Below are 25344 nucleotides of genomic sequence, written 5' to 3' on the forward strand. Positions count from 1 at the left end.
GCTCGTCCCTGCAAGGGATCCTCTCTCACCTCCTGGTTAAGGAGGGAGCGAGTCACCCTAAACAGGGCGGCCGGGCGATTATCTGCGGACGCGATAAGGGAGGCAAAGTAGTTAGACTTTGCCGTCCTTATCGCCGCAAGATAAGACCTTATAAAGGTTCTTAACTGCAATCGGTCGGATTCGGATCGGCTGGATCTCCAACCGCTCTCTAGACCTCGTCTCCGACGCTTCATCTCCCGGAGCTCCACAGAGAACCATGGGGCCCAACGGGATCTGCGCCGAGTCAGAGGTCGCGTGGGTACAACGCAGTCGAGTGCCCTGGTGGCAGCCGTTTCCCAGGCCTCCACCAGAGCATCGACTGGGCTGTGGGTGAGGGTGATAGGTATCGGCCCAAGCGCCCTCTGGAACCGGTCCGGGTCCATTAGGCGCCTGGGGCGGAACCACCTGGTCGGTTCCGCCGCCCAGCGGCGGGGGATGGCATGACGGAAGACCAGCCTCAGGAGGTGGTGATCTGACCATGACAGAGGGGTGATGGATGGAGATGATGATGTGGACAGGATCATGGGGAGACGCTAGATCCGCATGTTCCTCCTCGATCAGATCACGGATGAGGGGAGCTTTGTTAACTACGGATCTAGCGTTAAAATAGACCAACCTGAGCTCAGGGGCCTGATCACCCTCATCCCCGGGTAAGAGGGCGCTAACCGGAGGGTCGGAGCGCGCCACCGCTCGGAGATAGCGGGGGCGCGATCCCAGATGTTGATATGGCCCTCCGCGCAGACACCTGCTGCCGTTCCCTATCGCCGTGGGGATTTGAAGCCCCACCCCCACATTCTCAGAGCCAGCAGCCACCTCCCCCGACCCCGTCCCGTCAGGACCTCTAACAGGACCAGACTGAGTGCCGGTTAAAGATTCCCTCCCTACCCCCCCCCCTCCCTCCCCCTCCCTAACCTCTTAAAATAACCGGCTAAAAATTTTATCAGGGGCCTCTTAGCATATCTTGACTCGAGGCCCCTATCTAAGCCCAACCACCTCTCGGAATCCCAAAGCTTGGGATCGTCATTAAGGGGAGTATGGAAACAGGCGACAGGTCGCGCCCATGAGGCAGAAACTGCCCTAAGGGCATACAAGTCAGCTCCGGAGTAGTGATAAATCATACTGCGCTGGGATAGTCTTTTAGGGCAGATGTTATGAATATGTCCAAGGATCACTCAGTGATGGTATAGAGATGGTAAAAAGTCCAGTAGGCATATCTCCTAATCTGCAGAGCCATCTCAGCTCTCACCTGAGATGGGAAATCCAAGGGACAACCTCAGTCGTCCTCTCACTCCGGCTGAGGAGTCCAATCAAGGGCAGAGAAAGAGAAGGGAATCCTGGGCCAGGGCCACCCCAACTGGTCTCTCACACCAGTGAGGTGGCCACTGACCAGTCCAAAACCGTCCTCCCACCACGGTCCGGACCCGGCCACACTGGACTATCAGTAGGAGGGATAGCTGGGTATCATACTGAGCGTACTGATGATACCCAACTCCAAAGCCACGAATGATCTCACCCAGCGGTTTCATATAGATGTTGAACAGGAGAGGCGAGAGGACCGACCCCTGAGGAACTCCACAAACGAGAGACCTCGCGGTCGACCTCTGCCCTCCTGTCAACACCGACTGCGAGCGTCCCTGGAGATAGGAGGAGAGCCACTGTAAAACCGTGCCTCCCACTCCCAATCCCCTGAGACGCCGCAGCAGGATACCATGGTCGATGGTATCGAAAGCCGCTGAGAGGTCTAATAGGACTAGAACAGAGGAATGACCCCTGTCCCGAGCCCTCCAGAGATCATTCACCAGCGCGACCAATGCCGTCTCCGTGCTGTGCCCGGGCCTGAAACCCGATTGGTACGGGTCTAGACAATCCGCTTCATCCAGGACCAAAGGGAGCTGATGCGCCACCACACTCTCAACAACCTTCGCAAGAAAGCGAAGGTTGGAGACCGGACGAAAGTTGTTCAATACAGCTGGGTCCAAGGCAGGCTTCTTGAGGAGGGGCCTCACCACCGCCTCTTTCAAGACGGCAGGGAAGCTACCCTCACTCAAAGAAGCTGATATAACTGCCTGGAACCAGCTGCGTGTCCTCTCCCGGGCTGCATAAACCAGCCAGGAAGGGCACGGGTCCAATAAACATGTGGTGGAGCTCAGTCTCCCCATAATCCTGTCCACTTCCTCCGGAGTCACAGAATCAAACTCCTCCCAAGTGATATCGACAAGACCACCCGCGTCCTGATCGCCAGACTCTGCCCAGTCGGAGTCCAGACCGGTCCGAATCCGAGTGATTTTGTCCGACAGATAATTGTTAAACTCCTCGGCACGACCCTGCAAGGGTTCCTCCCTCACCTCCTGATTAAGGAGGGAGCGAGTCACCCTAAACAGAGCGGCCGGGCGATTATCTGCGGACGCGATAAGGGTAGCGAAGTGATTGGACCTCGCCACCCTTATCGCAGCGAGATAAGACCTAATATGGGTTCTTAGTCGCAATCGGTCGGATTCGGATCGGCTGGACCTCCAACCGCTCTCTAGGCCCCGTCTCCGGCGCTTCATCTCCCGGAGCTCCGCGGAGAACCATGGAGCTCGAGGGGATCTGCATCGGGTCAGGGGCCGCAAGGGTACAACTCGGTCAAGAGCCTCAGTGGCTGCCCTTTCCCAAGCTTCCACTAAGGCATCTGCCGAGCTGTGAGTGGGGGAGGCAGGTGGGGACCCCAGCGCTGCCTGGAATCTCGCGGAATCCATTAAGCGTCTGGGGCGGTACCATCTAACTGGTTCCACACACCCACGGCGGGGGGTGGCAAAACGGAAGACCAGCCGCAGGAGATGATGATCGGTCCATGACAGGGGCATAATAATTGGGGAGCCCCCACCAAGATCATCTAACCACCGACCAGATAAGAAAACTAGGTCAAGGGTGTGGCCTCCCTCATGAGTCGGTCCTGAAATTACTTGCGTCAGGTCCATGGCCGTCATGGAAGCCATGAACTCCCGAGCCAACTCAGATGATCCTCCCAGAGATGGTAGATTGAAGTCCCCCAAAACTATAAGTTTCGGGAACTCAACCACCAACCCAGAGAGGACATCGAGAAGCTCAGGCAGGGCTGCTGCTGCGTGACTAGGCGAAAGGTACACCAGCAGCAAGCCCAACTGCGCACCAGGGCCGCATCTCAAGAAGAGAGACTCACACCCGACTATCTGCGGAACGGTGGCCTCCCGCGGAGCTAAGGTCTCCCTCATAACAACAGCCACTCCCCCACCCCTACCCTGAGCCCGAGGCCGGTGTAGCACCCGGAAACCTTAGTTACTTCCAATCTAGCAGCATAAATTTCTCTCTTCATAGATAAAATATGTAACATAAAGTCTTCTCTTGAATGTAATGTTCTAGGTCTTTGGAGATCATAGGCCTGATTTTTGCTTTGCATGAAATATTTTTAGCAAGTTTGTCAAAAGTTACTGTGTTAATCTTTTAACTTTATTCAGAGGTAATTTTAGCCATGTGTGTTTGTTTCATGGCTAGCCTCATATTGTTGTGCTGAAATGATAAATGTGAGATGAAATGTTCTTTTAATCCATATTTCTAGTTTACATATTTAGTGCTGTTCTGTTTAGCAGCTGTGCATCTGATAACTTTCAGAATTTTCACTGAATCCAAATCATGAAATGAAATCTTTGCAGTGTGTCCCAAAGTTTTCATTCCTAAGTCTAAAAATCCTTCCTAGAATTTCTACGACATTATCTTTAATCAATCATTGACTTAATAAAAAGCTATCATTGATTTTTTAAAAATTATCTTGATTTTTTTAGTATTATTAACGGTGGCCCCAGAGGTCATTGAGAGTTCAGCAACATGCAAGTTTAATAAAAAAATAATTTATCTTCATCAACTTGCATTAAAATAATGTTTAGAGGTAGTCATTGACTTATGGTCATAATTGGGACCAAAATCTCAGCCATTGACCAAGCAGTCATTAAGTGTTTTGCTCAATGACTGCAATCCCAGCACTCCAGGTTGTGGTCATTAAGTAATGATGTGGGTTATTAAGCAGACAGCATCCCAGGAAAGGACTGGGGGACTGTGGTCCGGAGCTGAAAATCTTCCATGCCAAAATCCAAGCAGGATTTTCAGCTCCTAAGTGAAGAGACACTTGCATGTGGCCCGCACTGGGCATCCCAAGGCTTCCCCCATGCTATGCTCATTTCCTTACTGTACTGTCTCTTAACCGTGTTTGTATTTCGACTCCCTGTCATCTTTGAAGGATGACTGAGCTGCCTTCTGAAGGAATTCAGCTCCTCTCTGTTTGTAGAAGGGAACTCCTTTGACAGATTGTAAAAACAGAGCTCAAGTCTTCAGGATTTAAGCTCCATTTATGTCCCAGTTGAAGTCATTCAGCTCCCCTCCATGTGTAGAAGGGAACTCCTTCAGTTGGATGTAGAAAGATTGCTCAGGATTTTTGCTCCATTACTGCACCCCACTAAGTTCAGCTCCCTTCATGCATGGAACTGTCCATGGGGTTTTCATGGCAAAGATACTGGAGTGGCTTGCCATTTCCTTCTCCAGTGGATCACGTTTTGTCAGAACCATAAGAAAGGCTGAGCGCCAGAGAATTGAGGCCTTTGAACTATGGTGCTGGAGAAGACTCCTGTGAGTCTCTTGGACTGCAAGGTGATCAAACCAGTCAGTCCTAGAGGAGATCAACCCTGACTGCTCTTTAAAAGGCCAGATCCTGAAGTTGAAACTCAAATACTTTGGCCACCTAATGAGAAGGAAGGACTCACTGGAGAAGAGCCTAATGCTGGGAAAAGTTGAGGGCAATAGAAGAAGGGGACGACAGAGAATGAGGTGGCTGGATGGAGTCACTGAAGCAGTAGGCGTGAGCTTAAATGGATTCAAGAAGATGGTAGAGGACAGGAAGGCCTGGAGGAACGTTGTCCATGGGTCGCGATGGGTTGGACACGACTTCGCAGCTAACAACAACATGCATAGAAGGGAATTCCTTTGGCCAGGTGAAGGAACAGAACTTGTTTCTGCACCCCACTGAAGGAGTTCAGCTCTCCTCAGATGACAGCTCTTTCAGCAAGTTTGCAAGGAGCAGCTTGCAAATTGCTGTTTCCCCATTGACTTTCTGGGGCAGCCAGCAGAGAAGATTGCAAATGGTGAACACATGATTGCAGGGCACTTGGCAAGTGGTCATAAGTGCAAGCAAGTTTCCAAGCACCCAGATCCCAATCATCTGACTGGAGGCAGTGATGCAATATTTTGTGATGCCAAAAGCATTTTGTGGACCATAAAGCATCCTTTCCAAGGCCATTGTAATTCCATACTGTTGTTAAAACAAACAATTGTAAGTCAAGGATTACTTGTAGTTAATGCAGCTGCATTGTTGAGGAAATAAGAAAGGAAGTGGAATCATCTTGGATACAGGTGCAACAGAGTCTCTCTATGTATTAACTATCTTGGCTCGTCAGTGGTCCATGATTAACTTACATAGGTTTTTTGAAAATAGAAATACCCAACACTCAGGCCTTCTGTTGCTAGAGTTTGGCAGCCTTAGCAAGACTTTGGTGAAATACACCTCATTGACCATTCACAACAATAACCTTACTAAAGAGCCTTTCAGCCTATTGCAAAATGCATCATAAAAAGCCACTCTATTTCCTGAAATGTTAATTATTTATCTGTCCCAATACTAGAGAATTCCATTCTTCTTTCCCTATTAGTAACAAGCTTCATCCATCAGCGGAGGAGGGATATGGAAAGAGAAAGTGACAATATCAAATAGTTCAGCTCAAAAGATTCCAAGTATTTTGTTGTTGGTGGTTTTGATAAATAAGGTATATGTTAATCTTGGTTTGGAAGATACCAAATTATTTCTTCCTTGGTTGAGATTTTTAAAGATGATAGATAGATAGATAGATAGATAGATAGATAGATAGATAGATAGATAGATAGATAGATAGATAGATAGATAGATAATGCTCCCTAGTTCAGTAAAAGTTACTGAATCAATATAAATAACGTTCTGAATCTAGCTAATTGGACTGGAGTATTCCACCAATTTTAACATCTGCTTATGTTGTTGATACGTACCTAATTGCTTTAATGGACAGTTTTGTAGTAAGCTTTGCTAATGCAGTGATATAGATATGTTATAAGTATTTATCTTGGGTTATGTCAGCATTTCAGTGGCATTAACCTTCTTTAATTATTATTGCTGCCCAAGACGTATGTTTACCTTTGGTGTGCGATAGGGTGTGTGGAAATAAATGGCAGTAGAAATTTGCTTTTAGTTAATGGACAAAAATAAGAGCAGTGTCTTGTCCTGGGATGTATGTCAGTTCTTCTGTGCATCTTGGAAACCAGAGGTTATCATGTTTTATGCACATGGGTTAACGAGATTCCCACTGGCCTGTGAGCATCAACTGCCTTGATTGTAAACTGTTTTTGGCCCTCAGAGCATCCGCATGAATGTCTACAATAGAATATTAAGGCATTTTCAAATTAAAAACCCACCCTTAAGAGCTGAGCTTTTTATAAAATCTAAGTTTGAAGCTTAAGCTGAAATACTTTGGCCACAAATGAGAAGACAGGGCTTATTGCAAAAGACCCTGATGTTGGGAAAGATTGAAGGCAAAAGGAAAAGGGGACAACAGAGGATGAGCTGGTTAAATAATGTCATCAAAGCCGTGGCATGAGTTGGGCAGAATCAGGGAGACAATGGAGGACAAGGGGGCCTGGGTGTAGTATGGATAGGACTTTGTGACTGAACACTAACAAAAGGCTTAGTGACTGAACACTAACAAAAGGTTCTCTGTTTTAAAAAAATATTGAAAGCTAAATAGAACAAACCTTTTCTCACTGCTTGAGAAAAATTAAGTAAAGGTGGGATCAACCTAATTTTTCGAAGGAGGGAATTCCACAATTGAGTGCTATTGCAGAAAAGGGTCTGGCCAGATTTACGTGACGGTCTGCCTAGTGTCAATAGGACATGCAGTGGATTACAAGAAAAAGATTACAAATATTAACATGGAATTATATGAGAGGAAGTGGCCTTTGTGCTTCAAGCTTTATAGAAAAGAGCCAGAACTTGAAATTGTATCTGAAATCAGACTAGTGGGCCAGAATACTTGGTTTAAAATCAGTGTATTGTGGTGTAAATTGCATACCAGCTCTAACTTTTTACAACTGCTCTGAAACAGTCTTCAAGGGATGCCCTGCATAGAATACATAACATTATTAATGTGATTATAATGTATACCACTTTGGAAACATCCAGAGAGAGACATTTCTATTACTGTTGTGATTCAGGGTCAGCCTGTGGGTCCGGCAGCCGGGTCGGATGACTCGGATGACTCAGACGAGGGGGAGGAGGAGGGTGTTGAAGACGAACTTGCTGATGATGGCTTGGAGGCTTCGCAGAGCCCCCAGCCAGGCCCCTCTTCTCAGCTGCGCGAGCCCGACAGTGCGGATGATGATGACCCACAGCTGGCCCTGTTCAAGGACGCCCGACGCAGGAGGCAGTCAAGCAGGAGCAAGCAGAGAAAGGCTGTGGGACTCCTCGGAAGGAGGCACAGGGAGGCCACGCCCTGAACTCTAATAAAGGGAGTGTTTGGGGAAGGGCTGGTTGCTGAAAGCAACCGCTCCGTTTGAGGATCAAAGTTCCGGTATCTTGTTTCATGTTTTGTTGCTTGTTTGTATAATAAATCTTGGCAGACGTTTTCCAGCCTCAGACGCTCTCCAGCCTCTGCCGTTTGTACAGGGGTTGCCTTTCTGCAAGGCCGGTAGCAGGCTGGTACAGAACAATTACAAAGATTCATGTAGTGTCCATCTCTACTGCTACTAGTCAGATGTCTCATTCTATTGGCTTCTCCTTATCAGTGCACAAAAAATGTTCTGAGAAGTGACTGTAATTTAATTACTTATGTATATATCAAACTTTTTAACCACCCATCTGCCTCACAGAAGGGCTGTTTGTGTTTTTTGTGAAAAAATACCCCAGATAAATACCCAGTAACCAGAAAAGGAAAAGTAGTTGCACAAACATTCTTGAAAAGCTCCCTTTTAGAAATTTTTCTCCTTAGGATAAGAGGTTAGTTATTTTCTAGACAACCTAAAGCCCAAGATGTAGTTCAGAATGTCCCCATTTTTTACCTTGTTCTGGTTAAAATATTTTGACTGATTTTTTTAAAAAAATATGCTTTTTTCCTCTTGTTATGTTCTATTTTAGTAATTATTTTGCAGTAATCCAGTAAATTTCAATTTTGGTTTGCTTTTTAACAATCAAACAAATAATTATAATACTAACATGATTCAGGTTGAGATTAAAGCATAATCACGATTCATTCCAACCCCAGTCATAAACTATTTCACTTATTTAGTTAGAAAGGATATATAGTACTCCACCTTTTTCAGCTGCATAGAACTTAAGGTGGGTTTAGAAAATGAAGACAATGCAGAAATAAACAATTTCCAGCTTTGTGGGGTGGTTGAAGAGGATACAGAAACTTCTTAAAACAAATTCTGCATTTTGTCTTGCCCTGGTTAAAATTGTGAGTTAACATCTGGCTGACCTGCATAAACACACACACCCTCTGAATGTTGAAAGTGACTGTTATACAATTGAAAACAGGGTGTGTATGTATATGCTTGATTCCTGCTTAATAAAAAGCATTAATGGTCTGAGTGGAGAATTAAATATGTGACAATGCTTTGTCTGGGTCCTGGCCGCATTTTCAAGAAGTCTTTAAGGCACTGTTATGTTTATGCTATATATACCCTGCTATGTAGTGGAATTCTGGCCCATAGTTGTATTTCCATCTGAAAGTGAGCATCAACAGTTGTTTTTCAGAGGTCCTCAGATATCTTCTTTGCTTCAGCTATGACACACTTCCACTTACCTGTGTTGTGAAAATCACACTTGATAGTGAATATGTAGAATTCTGTTCTATAACTAAGATAGGTACTGCCCCCCACATATAACTAAGTATCATCCCATTGATTGAAACACCTAACTCTGATCTCCCCTTCAAATAAATTCATAATCCTTATACCTCAAAGAGGGAGTTTATACTTTTGCTACACACAAATATGAGCTTAGGAACATTTTTCTCAGTAAATAAATATGTATAATGTTTTTGACTCATTTGCTTAACTAGGTTCTTTTTATCGAGTTTTAGGATTTATGGGGAGACTAGAACTTGTTTTAAGTCATATTTATGCAGAAATATTGAAAATTCAAAAGGGTTCACAAAATTTTAGTCATTGCTATAGCTTTACCTCTAAGAGTGCCAGAATAAAACAGAGGTCTATGAAAATTATATAAAAGCTTTATAAAGTTATCATGCAAGCATTTCTGCATTTTTGGAGTCATTCTTTTTTATATCACCATTCCAGCATTCTTTCTATGTGGTGAATAATAACATTTTAGTGGGTATCACATTCTTCACTAGAGATAATGGGCTTCAACACAGCTGCTTAAAAATAATGGAAGCCCAACATATTTGAAGGCACAAGGCTGAATTACATCAATTCCATGCTATTTAATGATAGTATCACCAACATAGAGTTTTTTTTTAATTTGGAAACATTTATCAAAACTTTGCAATACTGTGAGAAATCTTTTAGGGATAAGTATTAACTTTTTATATTTAAAACTTATTCATTCAGATTCATTGTTGCTGGCAACAGTCATGAATCCTATTTTTGAAAATAGAATTTGATTTCTGGATTATAGACTGGTAGTCTTTTACTTATGACCAGTCACTTAGTGATTGTTTGAAGCTATGACAGACCTTGTAAAAACTGCATACGCCCCCCCCACACACACACACACTTGGCAACCAGCTCATCTTGACAGTCATTTGCAGTGTCCCATGGTCACATGACTGCAACTTTTGACAGTTTCTAACAAAAAAAAAATACATCCATTGGGTGAAATGGCTTAGCTTAATGACCGCAGTATTCCATTAACGACTATGACATTTGCTTAATGACTGCTGGAAAGATTGCAAAATTTTTTGATTCTGGTCACATAACACCTCGACTTACAACTGCAACAATTTAACAAACTTAATTCTGGGCTCAGTTGATTGTGTATTTGATATTGAGCTCTTGGTGATGAGCACCCAGTTCAAGGAATAATGTACAGAATGAAATAATGTGTAAACATACCTGATGGTGTTTTAAAGTGCATTAACCATTAGTTCCTTAACAGCATTCCTATTGAGTTTGAATGCCTCATTTGGGGGATAACGAAAGGATTTGAGAACTTCCAGCTTAATAAACAAATGGTCCTACACATTGTAAAAGGGAAAGCCACCTTTAATATTTCCTTTTCTCATTTCCTATTACAATAACAAACTAGTTCCATAGAAGCCTCACAGAGGAGTTAAGTAAACATATCACATCCAGTGTTAAATTGTTCCTTTTTTAATAATGAATAAAAGGATTGTTTTAAGGCTCACTTGTCTTTTGGTGGTAACGATATCAGTGTGTACATGTATCCTGGCCTAAAGTAAAGAACACGGAAAATCTAGTACAGAATGTCCTTGCCTATTTTCTTTTGCTCTGTTTGCTGGTGGAGTGCTTGATTTCTGTTCATTGTTAATTTAATTGCCTGTGATGGTGAGAAATAAGATGGCAGCCTATCGGTCTATGAAAGCAAATTGCTAATGCTTACATTTGTCATTGTACAGATTTCCTTTTGAGAACCTTATCGTTTGGGGGTAATGGCTGTTTCATGTCAGTCTCAATCCAAAGTCCTGATTTTGGTGGAGATAATTCTAAACCCAAATAAACTGCAAGGTTATTTACAGCTTTAGCTAATTAGGATCTTTAGGGACTATTCTATTTTCTCAGTGTTTTACTCTTACTTTCTTTTGTGCTGTGTTGCATCAGACTAGTTTATGATTAAATTGTTGATGGTCATTCAAAGTAAATTTCTCAAATATGCCCTTAATTATAATAATGAGTCCCCCTGCAAAACTCAACCGCCTGATATGTCTCTTCAAATCCCGGAGGATAGTTGTAAGTATTTGCACCTTCCACTGCCCTTTAACAGTAGTATACATTATTGCTTTGGTTTTCTCCATTTTCTCCATGCGGTTAGGGAACAGAGATTTAGTGGTTGCAGATAGCCATTTTGTACTGCATTGCTATAATTTTAAGAAATACAGGTAGTCCTCATCTTAGGACCACAACTGCAATTTCCATTGCTAAGCAAGGCAGTTCTTAAGTGAGTCACACCCAGTTTGACAACCTTTTTTGCCACAGTTGTTATGCGAATCACGGCAGTTCTTAAGTGAAGCATGTCATTAAGTGAATCCTGCTTCCCCTATTGTCTTTGCTTGTCGGAAGTCAGCTGGGAATGTTGCAAATGGCAGTCATTCTGAGACAGTACAACCGTTGTAAATGCATGCCAGTTTCCAAATGCCCACATTTTGATCACATGACCCTGGGGATGCTGTGATGATTGTATGTGTGAAGACCAGTTGTAAGTCACTTTTTCCCAGTGCTGTTGTAATTTTGAACAGTTGCTAAATGAACGGTTTTAGTCGAGGACTACCTGTATCCAGAAATGTCAATTCTAAGTGATAATTATTGAAATAATATCAATAATGTACTACAACAAATAAAAATATCTCAGGGTTGAAATGAGGGGCCTGAGCTTAGTTGTGTACTGATGATGTTACCTAGTTTGGGCAATGAAACATCTGCAGGAAAACAACCAAGCTCAGAAAGCATCAAGGATACACTTAATAGTCATATTAATCCTGCTGAAGTCTGAAAACATATGTGATTCCCGAAGTACTGAGTTATTGGTACAGATCACTCATCACTGAATTATGGAATATTATTAGCAAAAATATTTCCGTATTCTGATTTTCCAATATCTGATAAGAGATATTACCTTGACCAGCAAGCACTTGTATTAAGTATAAAAAATTCAATATACCAAGGATAAGATATCTTTAATCAAAGAAACTATTGGAGAATGATAACATGATATGATAAAAAAATTGAACTATGATGACCATGATGGACAACGATGAACATGAAGGCAGCCTTCTAATATTTGAGAGGCTGTCACAAAGACAAGGAGGTTAATCTGTTTTCCAAAATAGCTGAGATCAGGATAAGAAGTACCAGATAGAAGCTTATCAAGGAGAAATTCAACCTAGAATTAAGAAATTTTTTTCCTGACAGGAACAATTAATCAATCAAATGGCTTACCTTGCTCCAACATTGCAAGTTTTTAAGAAGAGATTGGACGGACATTTCTCTGGAATGGAATAGGGTCTCCTGCTTGGTTAAGAGATTGGCCTGGAAGACCTCCAAGGTCCCTTTCAACTCTGATATTCTGCATTCTGTAAGGATAAACTGATGTCTCTAGTTCTTGTGATTGTGAAAAAAACACAACCCTTTCCTTGTATGTAGAGACCCATAGTTCTTTAGGAGTGCAGCTCTCTTTGATTTTCAAATTTATTTGTGGTTTTAGGTTAATTAGTGGCTTTGTGCACAGAAATTCCTTGGGAGTTTATTGACTATTCTGCCAAATTTATGAGCACTTTAAAACTTTACGCCTCTCTTTAGCTAGTAAAGCTAATTAGATAAATTAAACAAATGGATCCTATGCCTGGTTGACCTCTTAAAACAGCATACAGTACAGCATGTTCTGTGTATTTTCCTTCAAATAAATCTGAAGGGCTCTTTTTGCTTTGTCTTTCTAGTAAGAATTATCTATACATGTAGTCCTCGACTTACAACAATTCATTTAGTGACTGTTCAAAGTTACAACAGCACTGAAAAAAGTGACTTATGACCGTTTTTCACACTTATGACCATTACTGGTCATGGGATCAGAATTCAGATGCTTGGCATCTGACTCGTATTTATGACCGTCACAGTTTCCCAGGGTCATGCGATCACTTTTTGCGACCTTCTGTCAAGAGAAGTCAATAAGCCAGGTTCCCTTAACAACCATGTTACTAATTTAACAACTGAAGTGATTCACTTTACAGCTGGGGCATGAAAGGTTGTAAAATGGGGCAAAATTCACTTAATAAATGTCTCACTTAGCAACAGAAATTTTGGGCTCAATTGTGGTCGTAACTCAAGGACTACCTGTAGTTGTTTTGTGGCTCTGTTAAGAGCTGGTTTATTGTTTTATAAGCTATGGCATGACTGCCTTATATACCAAAAAAGGGCCTGAAAAGAATTAGCCTGGGATGTCTTTGATATGCTGAACAGTAGTAGTGTTAGAACTCCATTATGCTGACACCTCTTTGCACTGTTTGATGAGTTCAGAAGCCTGGGTTTATTTGGCAGAAATCATTCTTCGAGCTACTTTGCTCCAGTTTTTGTAAAAGCTTTTGTAGAATGGCACAGGCTTATCCTCTGTTACTCTGAACCTGATGTTCTTGAGCATTAAAGAAGTTAATTTGGGTTAAATTGATAGCCTTGTAAATAGACTTTATTTAAGAATTTCAGTATCTATCTATCTATCTATCTATCTATCTATCTATCTATCTATCTATCTATCATTTATTTATTCCCCACCTTTATTATTTTTACAAATAACTCAAGGTAGTGAGCATACACAACATGCCTTCCTCCTCTTATTTTCCCCACAACAACAACCCTGTGAGATGGGTTGGGCTGAGAGAGAATGGCTGGCCCAAAGATACCCAGCTGGTTTTCATGGCTAAAACGGGACTTGAAGGGGACAATCTCCCACTTTCTAGACCAACTGGCTCTATCTGTCATCTGTCTATCATATATAAACCCATCAGCATGTAGAATAATCATGTTTGAGAATCCTTGACTGTGGACTTTTCCACACATGGATCCATTGATGGTGGACTATAGTGACCATAACTTCTGGTCATTAATCAAATAGGCTGAGGTCAATAGGAACCATAAAAACAACATTGGGGAATTCAGAGTTGATTGATATCTAATTCAGGGACAGTAAAGTGCTCAGGATAGAGAGAAAATGGGTCATATTTAGCCACACCCCCATCTCTCTTCAACCTGTATATATTGAAGGGCAGTGCAAGTACAGCTTTCAGCACAATCCAAAAATCAAGCTCTTCCTTAAGAGAATATTCTGGAGGTTAGAGAAACACAGCTGTAGAGCTGTGCAATACAGCCTGTTCTCACTTTCTAGAATAAATGTGCTGACGTGTATCTTTGAAAAGTTATAGATTGTTCACAATTAGGAGTATGCAACTTCTGTTAGCTGAAGGAGAATATCAATAGGGCCTCAACAGTCTATAATATCCCAAAGTTCAGACTCAGAAAGAGGTTGGGGAAATAATTTTTAAAAAATATGTTTTATTATTTGTAATATTTATTCTTTCTCTCTCCAGAAGGGAAACTGGCCTGATAGAAGGAGAGATTAAGAAATACAATAGACACTATAAGCTCTTTTTATAAGGATATTCAACATCCCCAACACTTTGTAACATTACAGATTCAAGTTTTGATTAATTAAATCTACCTAACTGGGTAAAAGAATGAGTAAAATACTCTTACGTATAGATATTAATATTTATTAGTTGAGGTTCTCTCTTCCAGTTTTGATTTATTGTTAATCTTTAACCTTTTTCAGTATATGGTTAAGAATTCTTCTGTAGCCTGGACTATATTATTGTAATTACATTCAGATGCGTAGTTTTCATGTACATAGTTTACTCAGAGAATCTATTGCCAAACAAGCATGGAAAACAGCTCTGCCTTTCATTGTTGTTTTAGGGTTCTTCTGTTTTGACCTTTTGTGTCTTCAAAGCTACAAAGTTACTGTAACACTACAACATCTTGCATTTCTAATGCCTCAGACTTTTATTTTAAAAAGATGTTAGGAATCACCTAATAAAATCTTTTCTAATAGTGCAAACATTCGTAAAGTTCTGTATTTAACTGGCAAAGACAATTAAAGAACTGACTACTCCAGTTTACTATGTTATGCTGGCTTGCCATTTGCCTGCAGTAGTAGATAGTAGAGGAAATAATTAATAAAAGAATTGGGAGTAAAGAATTGGGCCCAGGTGAGAATCCTACCTGGTCATAGTGATGTAACATCCTTTTCCTATTCTATTCGTATACAATCCAATAGTTTCAAGTAGCTCCACTAATTTTGCTTATTTTGTATTTTATATTTTATCTTTTTTCTGTTTACTAGCATCAGTGTATTTGTAGCTTGCAGTTTCATCATACAGGTACTCCCTGATTTATAACTGGTCACTTAGTGATCATTCAAAATTAAAACAGGCCTCCCCACAGCTACTTACAACCTGGATTGGAAGTTCTCATGGCCTTGCAGTTACATTTCTGGCACTTAGTAACTGATCCTCATTTATGGCCATTTGCAGTGTTCTGTAGTCACATAATTGCAATTTGCAATGTTTTGACCAGAAATTCATATACCTTACTGTGTCGGCAAAAACCGCCTGTGGATTCTCTTAATGACTGCTTAACAACTGCTACAAAAGGGTTGTAAAATCAGGCATAGTTATGTGGTGACCGGCACTGCTTACAACTATAATTTTGGACATAATTATTGTTGCAAGTTGAGGACGATCTGCATTTAATCATATCTGAGTGATGTGTTTCTGAGTTAAATGGTGATGTATTTTGGCAACAGTAAATGTAGCTCTCTAAATTCCCATGATCACTCATAAGAGAAGGACTGCCTCTGAGTTTTTTCTTTTCATTGTACAACTGATAAGAGGAACACATTGTATATGAATTCTTGTAAATCTAAAAGGAAATGCAAATTTGGGGGATCTAAAACTGAACCCAGGAACATTGAGTTGTATACAAAAATTATTTACATTCTCAGGTTGTGAATATATGCTTATTGTCTTCCAAGAGAGGCATTTTCATCCCATTTACAATTGCTTCAAATCACTTCTTGGCATTTAGAAGCGTTTCATAGAATCTGGTCCACAGATGTAGAACCCACCACTTAAAAAAAGCAAGTTGCATGTAAACATGGTATGTACTGTGCATTACGTGTCAGCCTTTTGAGCTGAGAAGTGTTGTGTAATCTTCAGGGTTTTGTTTTTAGCCCTGAAACAACGCTGAATTTAAATGCACTTTGTTTAAGGTCAGTGTTTTAGACTGACTTGTGTTAAGATTTGGCAGATCATTTTTATGTTTGGTTTCTACAAATGCTGGCATTTTTCTAATTAGTTCAAGCAATGAACATCCTTCATTATGTAGATAAAAAAGAAAATCTCAAGTTCTTTTTCCAATTCCGTTTATAAAAAGAGCAAAGTGATGGATTAAACTCCATCTATTAGATAACATACCTAGCATATTTTATTTTGTGTACTTTTATCCCATTTTTATTCCCATACAGCAAGAGAGGGGATCCTATACACCCACTACTGAGCCAGCTGATAGTAATTCTGGGATCAGTTTGTAGTTCAAAAGCATTTGAGGTTCTATATTTTTGCCATAAGATTACAGTGTAATATCTGTGGGGGTTCACAAGCAATCTTCTCATTCAGGCACTGAAGACACTGACCTAATTAATTTTAGGAGATGGCTCCTTTCCCATGTTCTTAATCACCATGCTTTCACTGGCTAAGTCAAGAAGAATAGTTATGCATGAAACAAATAAAGAAATGTATGGAAAAGCAGAGGAAAAGTGAAGTGAAAGGAAAATTGCTTCATTTTTTTTTACTTTGGTCCTATTCATTGATTGATCGTTCATCAATGAATTTTGTTTTCAAACTCAGAATCCTGAATGTTGCTCCCATGTTTAATGCCTTCTCAAAACAGCAGATCAGAAAGGTGAATCATAGGTACTTTACTACAGAGTTAAATCCTTATTATGCTCTTGTTCTGCCCTCATGAGACCACAGCCTGAATGCCATGGACAATTCTAAGCAACACATTGATAGAAGAATACTGTCAGGTTAGAACAAGTTCAGAGGAAGTAAAGATGGTAAAGGGATAAAGAGTATGGCCTATAAGAACAGACTGATGCAACTTGGGGTGTCCAGCGTGGAGAAAAAAATTGATTTTTGCTTATTTGTAAGTTCCATGTATTACTTTTTTCTTTAGAGATTTTCAGAATTTCATATAAGAACTCAGTAGTTGCCCAGTTGAAGCATTGGATAGAATTTGAAGCAAAACCCACTTGAAAAAAGAATTTGACAGATTCACTTTATAGATGTTCCCTGTGCAGCTTAAGAGGCAGATACATACATATCTCTCGCATTTTATTAATTTGATTAATTAAAAGTTAGTTGTATTTATGGCTTGCATCATAATGGAAATTAAATATTTGCATACACACACACACACACACAATGCATAGGTATTATACTGACCCAGGTTCGCCTGGTGCGCCAGTTGCGACCCTATCTAGACCGGGATGCCCTGCGTACGGTCACTCATGCGCTCGTGACCTCTCGTTTAGACTACTGCAACGCTCTCTACATGGGGCTGCCCTTGAGGACCACTCGGAGGCTCCAACTGGTACAGAATGCAGCCGCGAGAGTTGTGTTGGGAGTTTCCCGATACTCCCATGTTACACCTCTGCTCCGTGAGCTGCATTGGCTCCCAGTTGTCTTCCGGGTGAGATTCAAGGTGCTGGTAATGGTCTTTAAAGCCCTACATGGCATGGGTCCGGCGTACCTTAGGGATCACCTGCTGCCGGGATCAACTTCCCTCCGCCCTGTGCGCTTCCACAGAGAGGGCCTCCTCAGGGTGCCACCGGTCAGAGAATGTCATCTGGTGGCCCCCAGGGGGAGGTCCTTCTCTGTGGGCGCGCCGGATTTGTGGAACCGTTGGCCGGTTGAGCTCCGGATGGCGCCCGACCTTCGCTCCTTCCAACGCGATCTGAAGACCTACTTGTTCGAACAAGCCGGCCTGGCCTGATGGGTGATGGGTTTGGATTTTAATATTGTTTTAGTGCATTTTAACTTATTGTTGTTAGTTTTGGGCACTTTGTTTAATCTTTTTTAATATTTGTATTCTTGTATTTTTATATGTTTGCCCTGTTCACCGCCCTGAGTCCTTCGGGAGAAGGGCGGTATACAAATAAAATTATTATTATTATTATTATTATTATTATTATTATTATTATTATTATTATTATTATTATTATTATTATTATTATTATTATACCTATACATAATGCATAATGATTTGCATTATTTCTGTGCTTTTTCCCTAGGACCGTAAGAACGTGGGATGTCACTAATGAGAAAAAACATAAAACTGTGTTTAAACCACGTTCAGCTCAAGGTAAAAGGGTGATTCCAACAAGTTGCACCTACAGCAGAGATGGTAAACTTATTGCAGCTGGCTGCCAAGATGGATCCATCCAGATCTGGGATAGGAATATGAATGTAAGTAATCATGTTCTCGTAATCCAAATTGACAGTATGATAAACTAAGTGAATTCCTTGCCAGCTGCCACATTTAATCAATTTTAATGGGTTTGCATGTAGTCCTTGATTAATGACCAATTAGAACTGTAATTTCAGTCGCTAAGTGATGCTGAGTGAGTTGTCAGGTGACCAGACCCGATTTTATAAGAATTTTTCCCCATGGCTATGGAGATTCTCAGTCATCCAGAACATAGTTGTCCCAAAGATGCTTTTTCATGAGGCAACTGAACTTTCTTGTTTTTCTTTGAAGACGTTTCACTTCTCATCCAAGAAGCATCTTCACCTTTGACTGGAAGGCAATGGTAGGGAATGGAAGAGTATATACTCCTTGCAGACAGCTGTTCATTGGCATTCTTTTAGAGAGTCATTGAGGCCACCTGGAGGTTTAGTCACCTGAGTAGTGCAGATGGGTGTGGAGCCTTCTTGGAACTGTTGAAAGGACTGTGTTGTAGACTGGAGATAGATGATGTCATATCCCTCCCCCTCTGTTGGGAGAGGGCTGTTCAATTTTGGCATAGATGGCCTCTTTGACCCCTCTTTCAATCCAGCAGTCCTCTCTTCCAAAATGTGGACTTTGCTGTCTTTGAAGGAGTGGCCTTTGTCTTTTAAATCCAGCTGGACTGCTGAACCTTGTCCTGTTGGGCTTGTTCTCCTATGTTGTGCCATGCATTTATGAAGTGGTCGTTTTGTTTCCTCAATGTACAAATCAGTGTCCATTGGGGAAACAAAACAATCACTTCAGGACAAGATTTCAGCAGTCCAGCTACATTTAAAAGGCAAAGGCCACTCTTGGTTACTTGCCCTGGCTCTTGCTCACCTATCAGTTTGAAAGCATGCAAATGTGTATTCCATGTACCTCAGCATATAATCATGCTGGTCACATGACTACGAAAATGTCTTTGGACAATGCTGGCTCCCTTGGCTAAGAAACAAAGATGAGCACCACCCCCTAGAGCAGGGGTAGGCAACCTTGGCTCTTTTATGACTCGTGAACTTCAACTCCCAGAATTCCTGAGCCAGCCATGCTGAGCCATGCTGTCTCAGGAATTTTGGGAGTTGAAGTCCACGAGTCATAAAAGAGCCAAGGTTGCCTACCCCTGCCGTAGAGTCAGACACGCCTGGACAGGGGAAACCTTTATTTAAGTTAAACAGATGAAGAAAGTCAGCATCTGAAAAAAATTATTCTGTTCAAAGGAGTTTACACCATGAAAAACCTCTAAAACCTCCACTGTTAAGCACTTTTACTAGGTTCATATTGGAAACATCAAAAAGCTAACAATCAAAATACATTAAGATATGTACTAACTTGTGATAGTCTATTTTATTTTTTTCTCAATTCACACAAAAACTTAACATTATCATCAAGCTCTCTGGCTTTTAAATTGCTTCAGGTAATGATTTTCATTTAAGCTGATGGCAAGTTGGTAGACTTGTGACATCTTCAGGTTATAGTGTATGCTAAATTCTATAGGTAAATATAATTTCTTGATTTGTCAAAACATAGGATTCCACCATGATTCTAAGATATATCTACCTTTTGATCTTATAGTACAGGAGGGGGCAAAATGCATACTCTAAACATTATACTTTTCAGAATGCCTCATACCTATAAAGCCCTAAATGGCATGGGTCCGGGTTACTTACAGGAGCACCTGCGGCCGGCATCAACTTCCCTTCGTCCAGTGTGCTCCCACAGAGAGGGCCTCCGTAGGGTGCCGTCGGTCAAAGAGTGTTGACTGGCGGCCCCCAGGGGGAGGGCGTTCTCTGTGGGCGCGCCAGACCTGTGGAACCGTTTACCGGTGGAGCTCTGGATGGCTCCCGACCTTCGCTCCTTCCGACGTGACCTAAAAACATATTTATTTGAACAAGCTGGCCTGGTCTGATGGGTTTAGGGGTATTTTAATGTTATTGTATTAATGTATTGAATTGGGCTGTAATATTTAATATTTTTTTATTTTTGTATGTTGTATTTTATTGTATTGCCCTGTACACCGCCCTGAGTCCTTTGGGAGAAGGGCGGTATAGAAATTAAATAATAATAATAATAATAATAATAATAATAATAATAATAATAATAATAATAATAATAATAATAATAATAATAATAATAATAATAATAATAATAATAATAATTATATTTGACAATGTTGGCTAAGGCTGTTGGTAAGTGGAACTGAGTAATTGACTTCGAGGTATAGGTTATCCACCTATCAAAATTGCAACATGGAAGAGGGAAATTTAAGAATTCTTTTTTATTTCGTTGTTAAAAAACAAATGCCTTTTCTTAAAAGTTCAGTTTGGCTAACTAAGCATCATAAAACACAATGGCATTTATTTTATTCATTTACTGTATGTTGAATCCAAGGAGCTACGTAACATTAATACATACAGCAGCTGAAATCAATATTTTTTTTAAAAAAAGTCTCTACAGTGTTCAGTGTTGGAATGGCAGAAGCTATGCCTACAAGGCAAAAACTTCACAGAATAGTCAAGCATTCTGTTTTTGTATCCTTTTCCTTTCAGTATATAAGGTAGGCAATATCTTTAAAGCTGTTTCATAACAGAGATCGTGAGATGGGCAGCAAACAAATTTAATAAATAATAATAAATAAATAAAACTATAGTGAAAGCAGGGAGGAGGGAGACCAGTTCCTTACCTGGATCATTTAGCTTCACTTTGACCAAATGGAAAACATGAGTTGGAAGAAGTACAATCTTGCCATGTTTATAGAACTGTTCTAGCTTGTTTATATTTGAAAAAATGAAGCTTTTCATTAAAGGGTAACACGATGTTATACAGGATGATTAGAAAAACTAACCAGAGTTGTCTCATAAATGTTTCTTTTCAGAGGCAAATGTCTTGCTACAATTTTTAAAAATGATAGTCCATAGGCAAGGTATCTCTGTGTTGAAAAAGCTGAGTTTACCTTTTGGAGAACAAGGAAGTGTACTTTTGCACAGATTGCGGTGTCGTGCTGTGTAACGAAGCAATAAACTAGGTCTGAAAAATGCAAGCCATCTCAAGCATGTCTTGGTTTATTAAAGATCTAGTTACAGGAAGAGTGATCCACCTAATTTCCCTTCTTCCAGTCCTTCGTTTTGTCACTTTTTCTGATATTTGTGTCACAGTTACATTGTTCATGAGAAAAAGTTTCATTTATTTAAGCTGTTAGTAAGGGAACTAAAGTACAGGGGAAAAGCACTATAGTTACAGCTTCACCATAACTTGAGAACCAAACCCACAAATAGTCACTGCAGGTAATCCTTGCACAACAACGACAACTGAGACTGTAATCTCAGTTGTTGAGCAAAGCAATCTTTAATGAGACATCACATCACTGCCCATATGGACTGCTTTGCTCAACAACCACAACCTAACCCTGGCATTCCCAGTTGCAGTTGTTAAGCAGTCATGGAACATGTTACATGGACACAGTTTTAGGTGAGGAGCTGGGGTGCCTCTGGGAGGGTGAGGTAGATCCCGGAAGCTGATTTTCAGGAGCTGAAAATCTTCCCTGCTGAAATCCAAGGAGGATTTGCAGCCTCTCAGAAACAGTCACTCACACACATCCTGTGTCAGACCTCCCAGGGCCTCACCCACCCTCCTGAGATACCCCATATTCCTTTTTTTTTAACCATGCTGCCTTTCCGTCCAGGAGCTGAAAATTCTGCTTGGATTTGGGATCTTTCTTCTCTATAGGAGCTGGCTTAAAAAGCTGCCTGCTGAAGGATAACAACTCCTCCCCATGCATGGAAGGGAACTCCTTCCACAAGGTGCAAAGATGGAGCTTATATCATCAAGACAAACAGTGGCATCTGCAACATGACAGTTGTCCCAAAGGGCAAGATAACAAAAATGATGTAATACAAATCACACCCATTTTCTACTACTTTCAGTGTTGTGTGCATATACAAAAGGGGTGGAGTTGGCGTTGCAACACCCCTTCCATCATCTTTTTCTTTTCTTTTTTTAACTTCTCATTATAGATATGCAGGCTACAAAAATAAACATTTGAGGCTTCGTGTTTGGCAAAATCAGCATGAATTGCTTCCATGAATTTTAAGGATAGCAATAGCAATAACACTTAGACTTATATACCGCTTCACAGTGCTTTACAGCCCTCTCTAAGTGGTTTACAGAATCAGCATATTTCCCCCAACAATCTCATTTTACCGACTTTGAAAGGATGGAAGGCTGAGTCAACCTTGAGCCAATTAGGATCGAACTGCCAACAGTTGGCAGAATTAGACTGCAGTACTGTGTTTTAACCAATGTGCCACCACAGCTCTGTAAAGGATAGTGATATCATTTTTTCCTTCGGATAAGTTAACGATTCTTATATTTTTATAACATTGTCTTTCTAAATCATATTTTTTACTGTTTGGAATGTATATACCACATGAATAAATGAATTGTTTTGCCTTTTTTAAAGAAATGTTCCCTTTAGAGTTTTGCCTTGTATTAAGAAATTTATAAATATTTTGTGTAATTCAAATTATAAATTCACTAAGTATTTTACTATGGTTATCATTCCTTACTTCTGTTCATATGACAAACTAATGGTTTCATGTGAACCTTTGAAGAACATTTAGCCCCATCTGGAAATTTCTTGAATAAGTATAAGATGAAAGGCATCCAAATAGACAGTATTATTTTTTTTTGCAAGCTCAAGATAAAGTTTCCATACCCATAAGTATCCCATATTTTTTATTCCAGAGGTATGTGTGCCAGACCTCTGCTACAGAACCTGAAAAATCACATACAGCAAGCCAGAAGCAAATATTAGCCATCTCTCTGTACACATCCAATCCTGCCAGTAATTGCTACGTTCTAGTATGAAGTGCTCCTCCCTGTTGCTAAAAAAAGACAAAAACGAACCATTCTTTTATTTAAGTGCTTAGATCTTCAATTAATATTTTTATTCAAATGAATGCTGACAATAATTAAACGAGCTAAAAAGTTTTTAATACATTGAATAAATTGTTTATAAAATAAAAATAGTTAACAAAATCTGATAGATGAGATTTATCTCTATTAAGGATGGAGGACAAATATTGCCAGAGAATATATTCTGTTGGGTATGAATGGGACACGAAAAGGCTGTCTCCAGTGTGCCAAGTTAGGGGCTTCTGACAAAGGGGACCTGTTTAGAAGAGTCTTTCTGGGAGCTACATAAGCTTCCTTGATTCAACTTTCTTCAGTTTGAAGAAAGCAAGACCAATCAGTTTACAGCTGACTGGCTTATAACCATTTTTCTCACTTATGATCGTTGCAGCATCCCATGGTCACATGATTTACATTTAGATGCTTGACTCACATTTATGATGGTTGTAGTGTCCCGGGGTCATGTGATCACCTTTGCCATCCTTCTGACAAGCAATATCAAGGGAAAAGCCAGATTCCTTTAACAAACCATGTTACTAATTTAACAGCTTCAGTGATTCACTTAACAAATGTGTTAAGAAAAGTCGCAACATGAGACAAAAGTCACTTAACAAATTTCTCACTTGGCAACAGAAATTTTGGGCTCAGTTGTGGTCATACGTTGAGGACTACCTGAACTTATCCTTGGGCTACTGTTCTCCTTCTTGACCATCTCCCCCACCACCACCCGCCCCAATGGATACCCGAACGCAGACAAGAACAGAAACCCAGATTTCTCCATGATTGAAAAGACCACTTCATCTCTCCCTTCCGGAACCTAGCTATACATAAACTAGGAAGATTAAGAGTTTATTACCTTTGGCCCCAAACTCTCCTAAGGGCATCCTTTCTGTGCCAACGCCGTCAGCAGCAAGTCGTGTCTGCAGCTTTCCTTTTTAAGCATGAGCAACAGAAGACTAATGCCTTTGATGAACAACCTTGGCACGTTGCCTCTGCTGGGAGAGCAAAATCTTGATGCTGGCCCTGCAAAAAAAGAGGCTATGTTTTCTGCAACTCGAGGAATCTTTTGGCAGCTGCAATTGCACAGACAGACAGGGTGCAAGATGGTGAAGTACTTTGTGTTTCTCTCAGTCTATCCGGGCAAGGTGTTTTTCTCCTTCACCTCAAGTCATAAAAGATGTTGGAATATTTAAAACGCTTTTGCTCTTCTATAATAAACAAGTTATAGTTATACGGTACTCAGTTGTTTGCATTAGCTAATTCAGAGATGAGGCGTACCATAGTTCCATATCTATTCCTCCTATCAATACACACACACACAAACACACACAGACATGTGTGTGTGTGTGTGTGTGTGTGTGTCTGTGTGTATATACATATATATACTTCTCAAAAAAATAAAGGGAACACTTAAACAACACAATGTACTGTATTTAATAGTAGGATGTCTTATCTTGTGTTCCCTTTATTTTTTTGAGCAATATATATATATATATATTCGCTAATGCTTAACCTTTTGAAGACAGCAAAATAGTACTTGTACTTCTTTTGTAGTTCATGTACAGGTAGTCCTCAAGTTAGGATCACAATTGAGACTAAAATTTATGTTGATAAGTGAAACTTTTGTTAAGTTAGTTTGCCCCATTTTATGGCTTTTCTTGCCACACTTGTTAAATGAATCATTGCACTTGTTAAGTTAGTGACATGGTTGTTAAGTGAATCTGGATTTCCTGTTGACTTTACTTGTAAGAAGGTTGCAAAAAGCTGATCACATGACCCCAGAACACTACAACTGTCATAATTATGAACCCAGTTGCCAAGTATCTGAATTTTGATTGCGTGACCATGGGGATGCTGCAACAGTCATAAGTGTGAAAAATGGTCATACGTCACATTTTTCAGTGCCGTTGTAACTTTGAACCATCACTAAATGAACTATTGTAAGTCGAGGACTATCTGTAGTGAAGAGGGGGGAGAAAAGGGAAAGTCTAATTATGGGGTTTTTATCTTTGTTACACA

At 40.7% G+C, this 25344-nt stretch overlaps 1 protein-coding gene across 1 annotated transcript in view; it reads left to right on the top strand.

The window, feature by feature from the left end:
* The window catches only part of WDR70 (WD repeat domain 70), a 132848-nt gene that overhangs the window by 55441 nt on the left and 52063 nt on the right, over positions 1-25344 (top strand). Inside the window, exon 10 of the mRNA XM_081318703.1 lies at positions 18224-18398. Within this exon, the coding sequence (XP_081174829.1) occupies positions 18224-18398 (175 nt within the window). The remainder of the gene's footprint in view (positions 1-18223; positions 18399-25344) is intronic.

The sequence above is a fragment of the Vipera berus genome (assembly GCF_964194415.1).
Source record: "Vipera berus genome assembly, chromosome: 2".
NCBI classification, from domain to species: Eukaryota; Metazoa; Chordata; class Lepidosauria; order Squamata; family Viperidae; genus Vipera; species Vipera berus.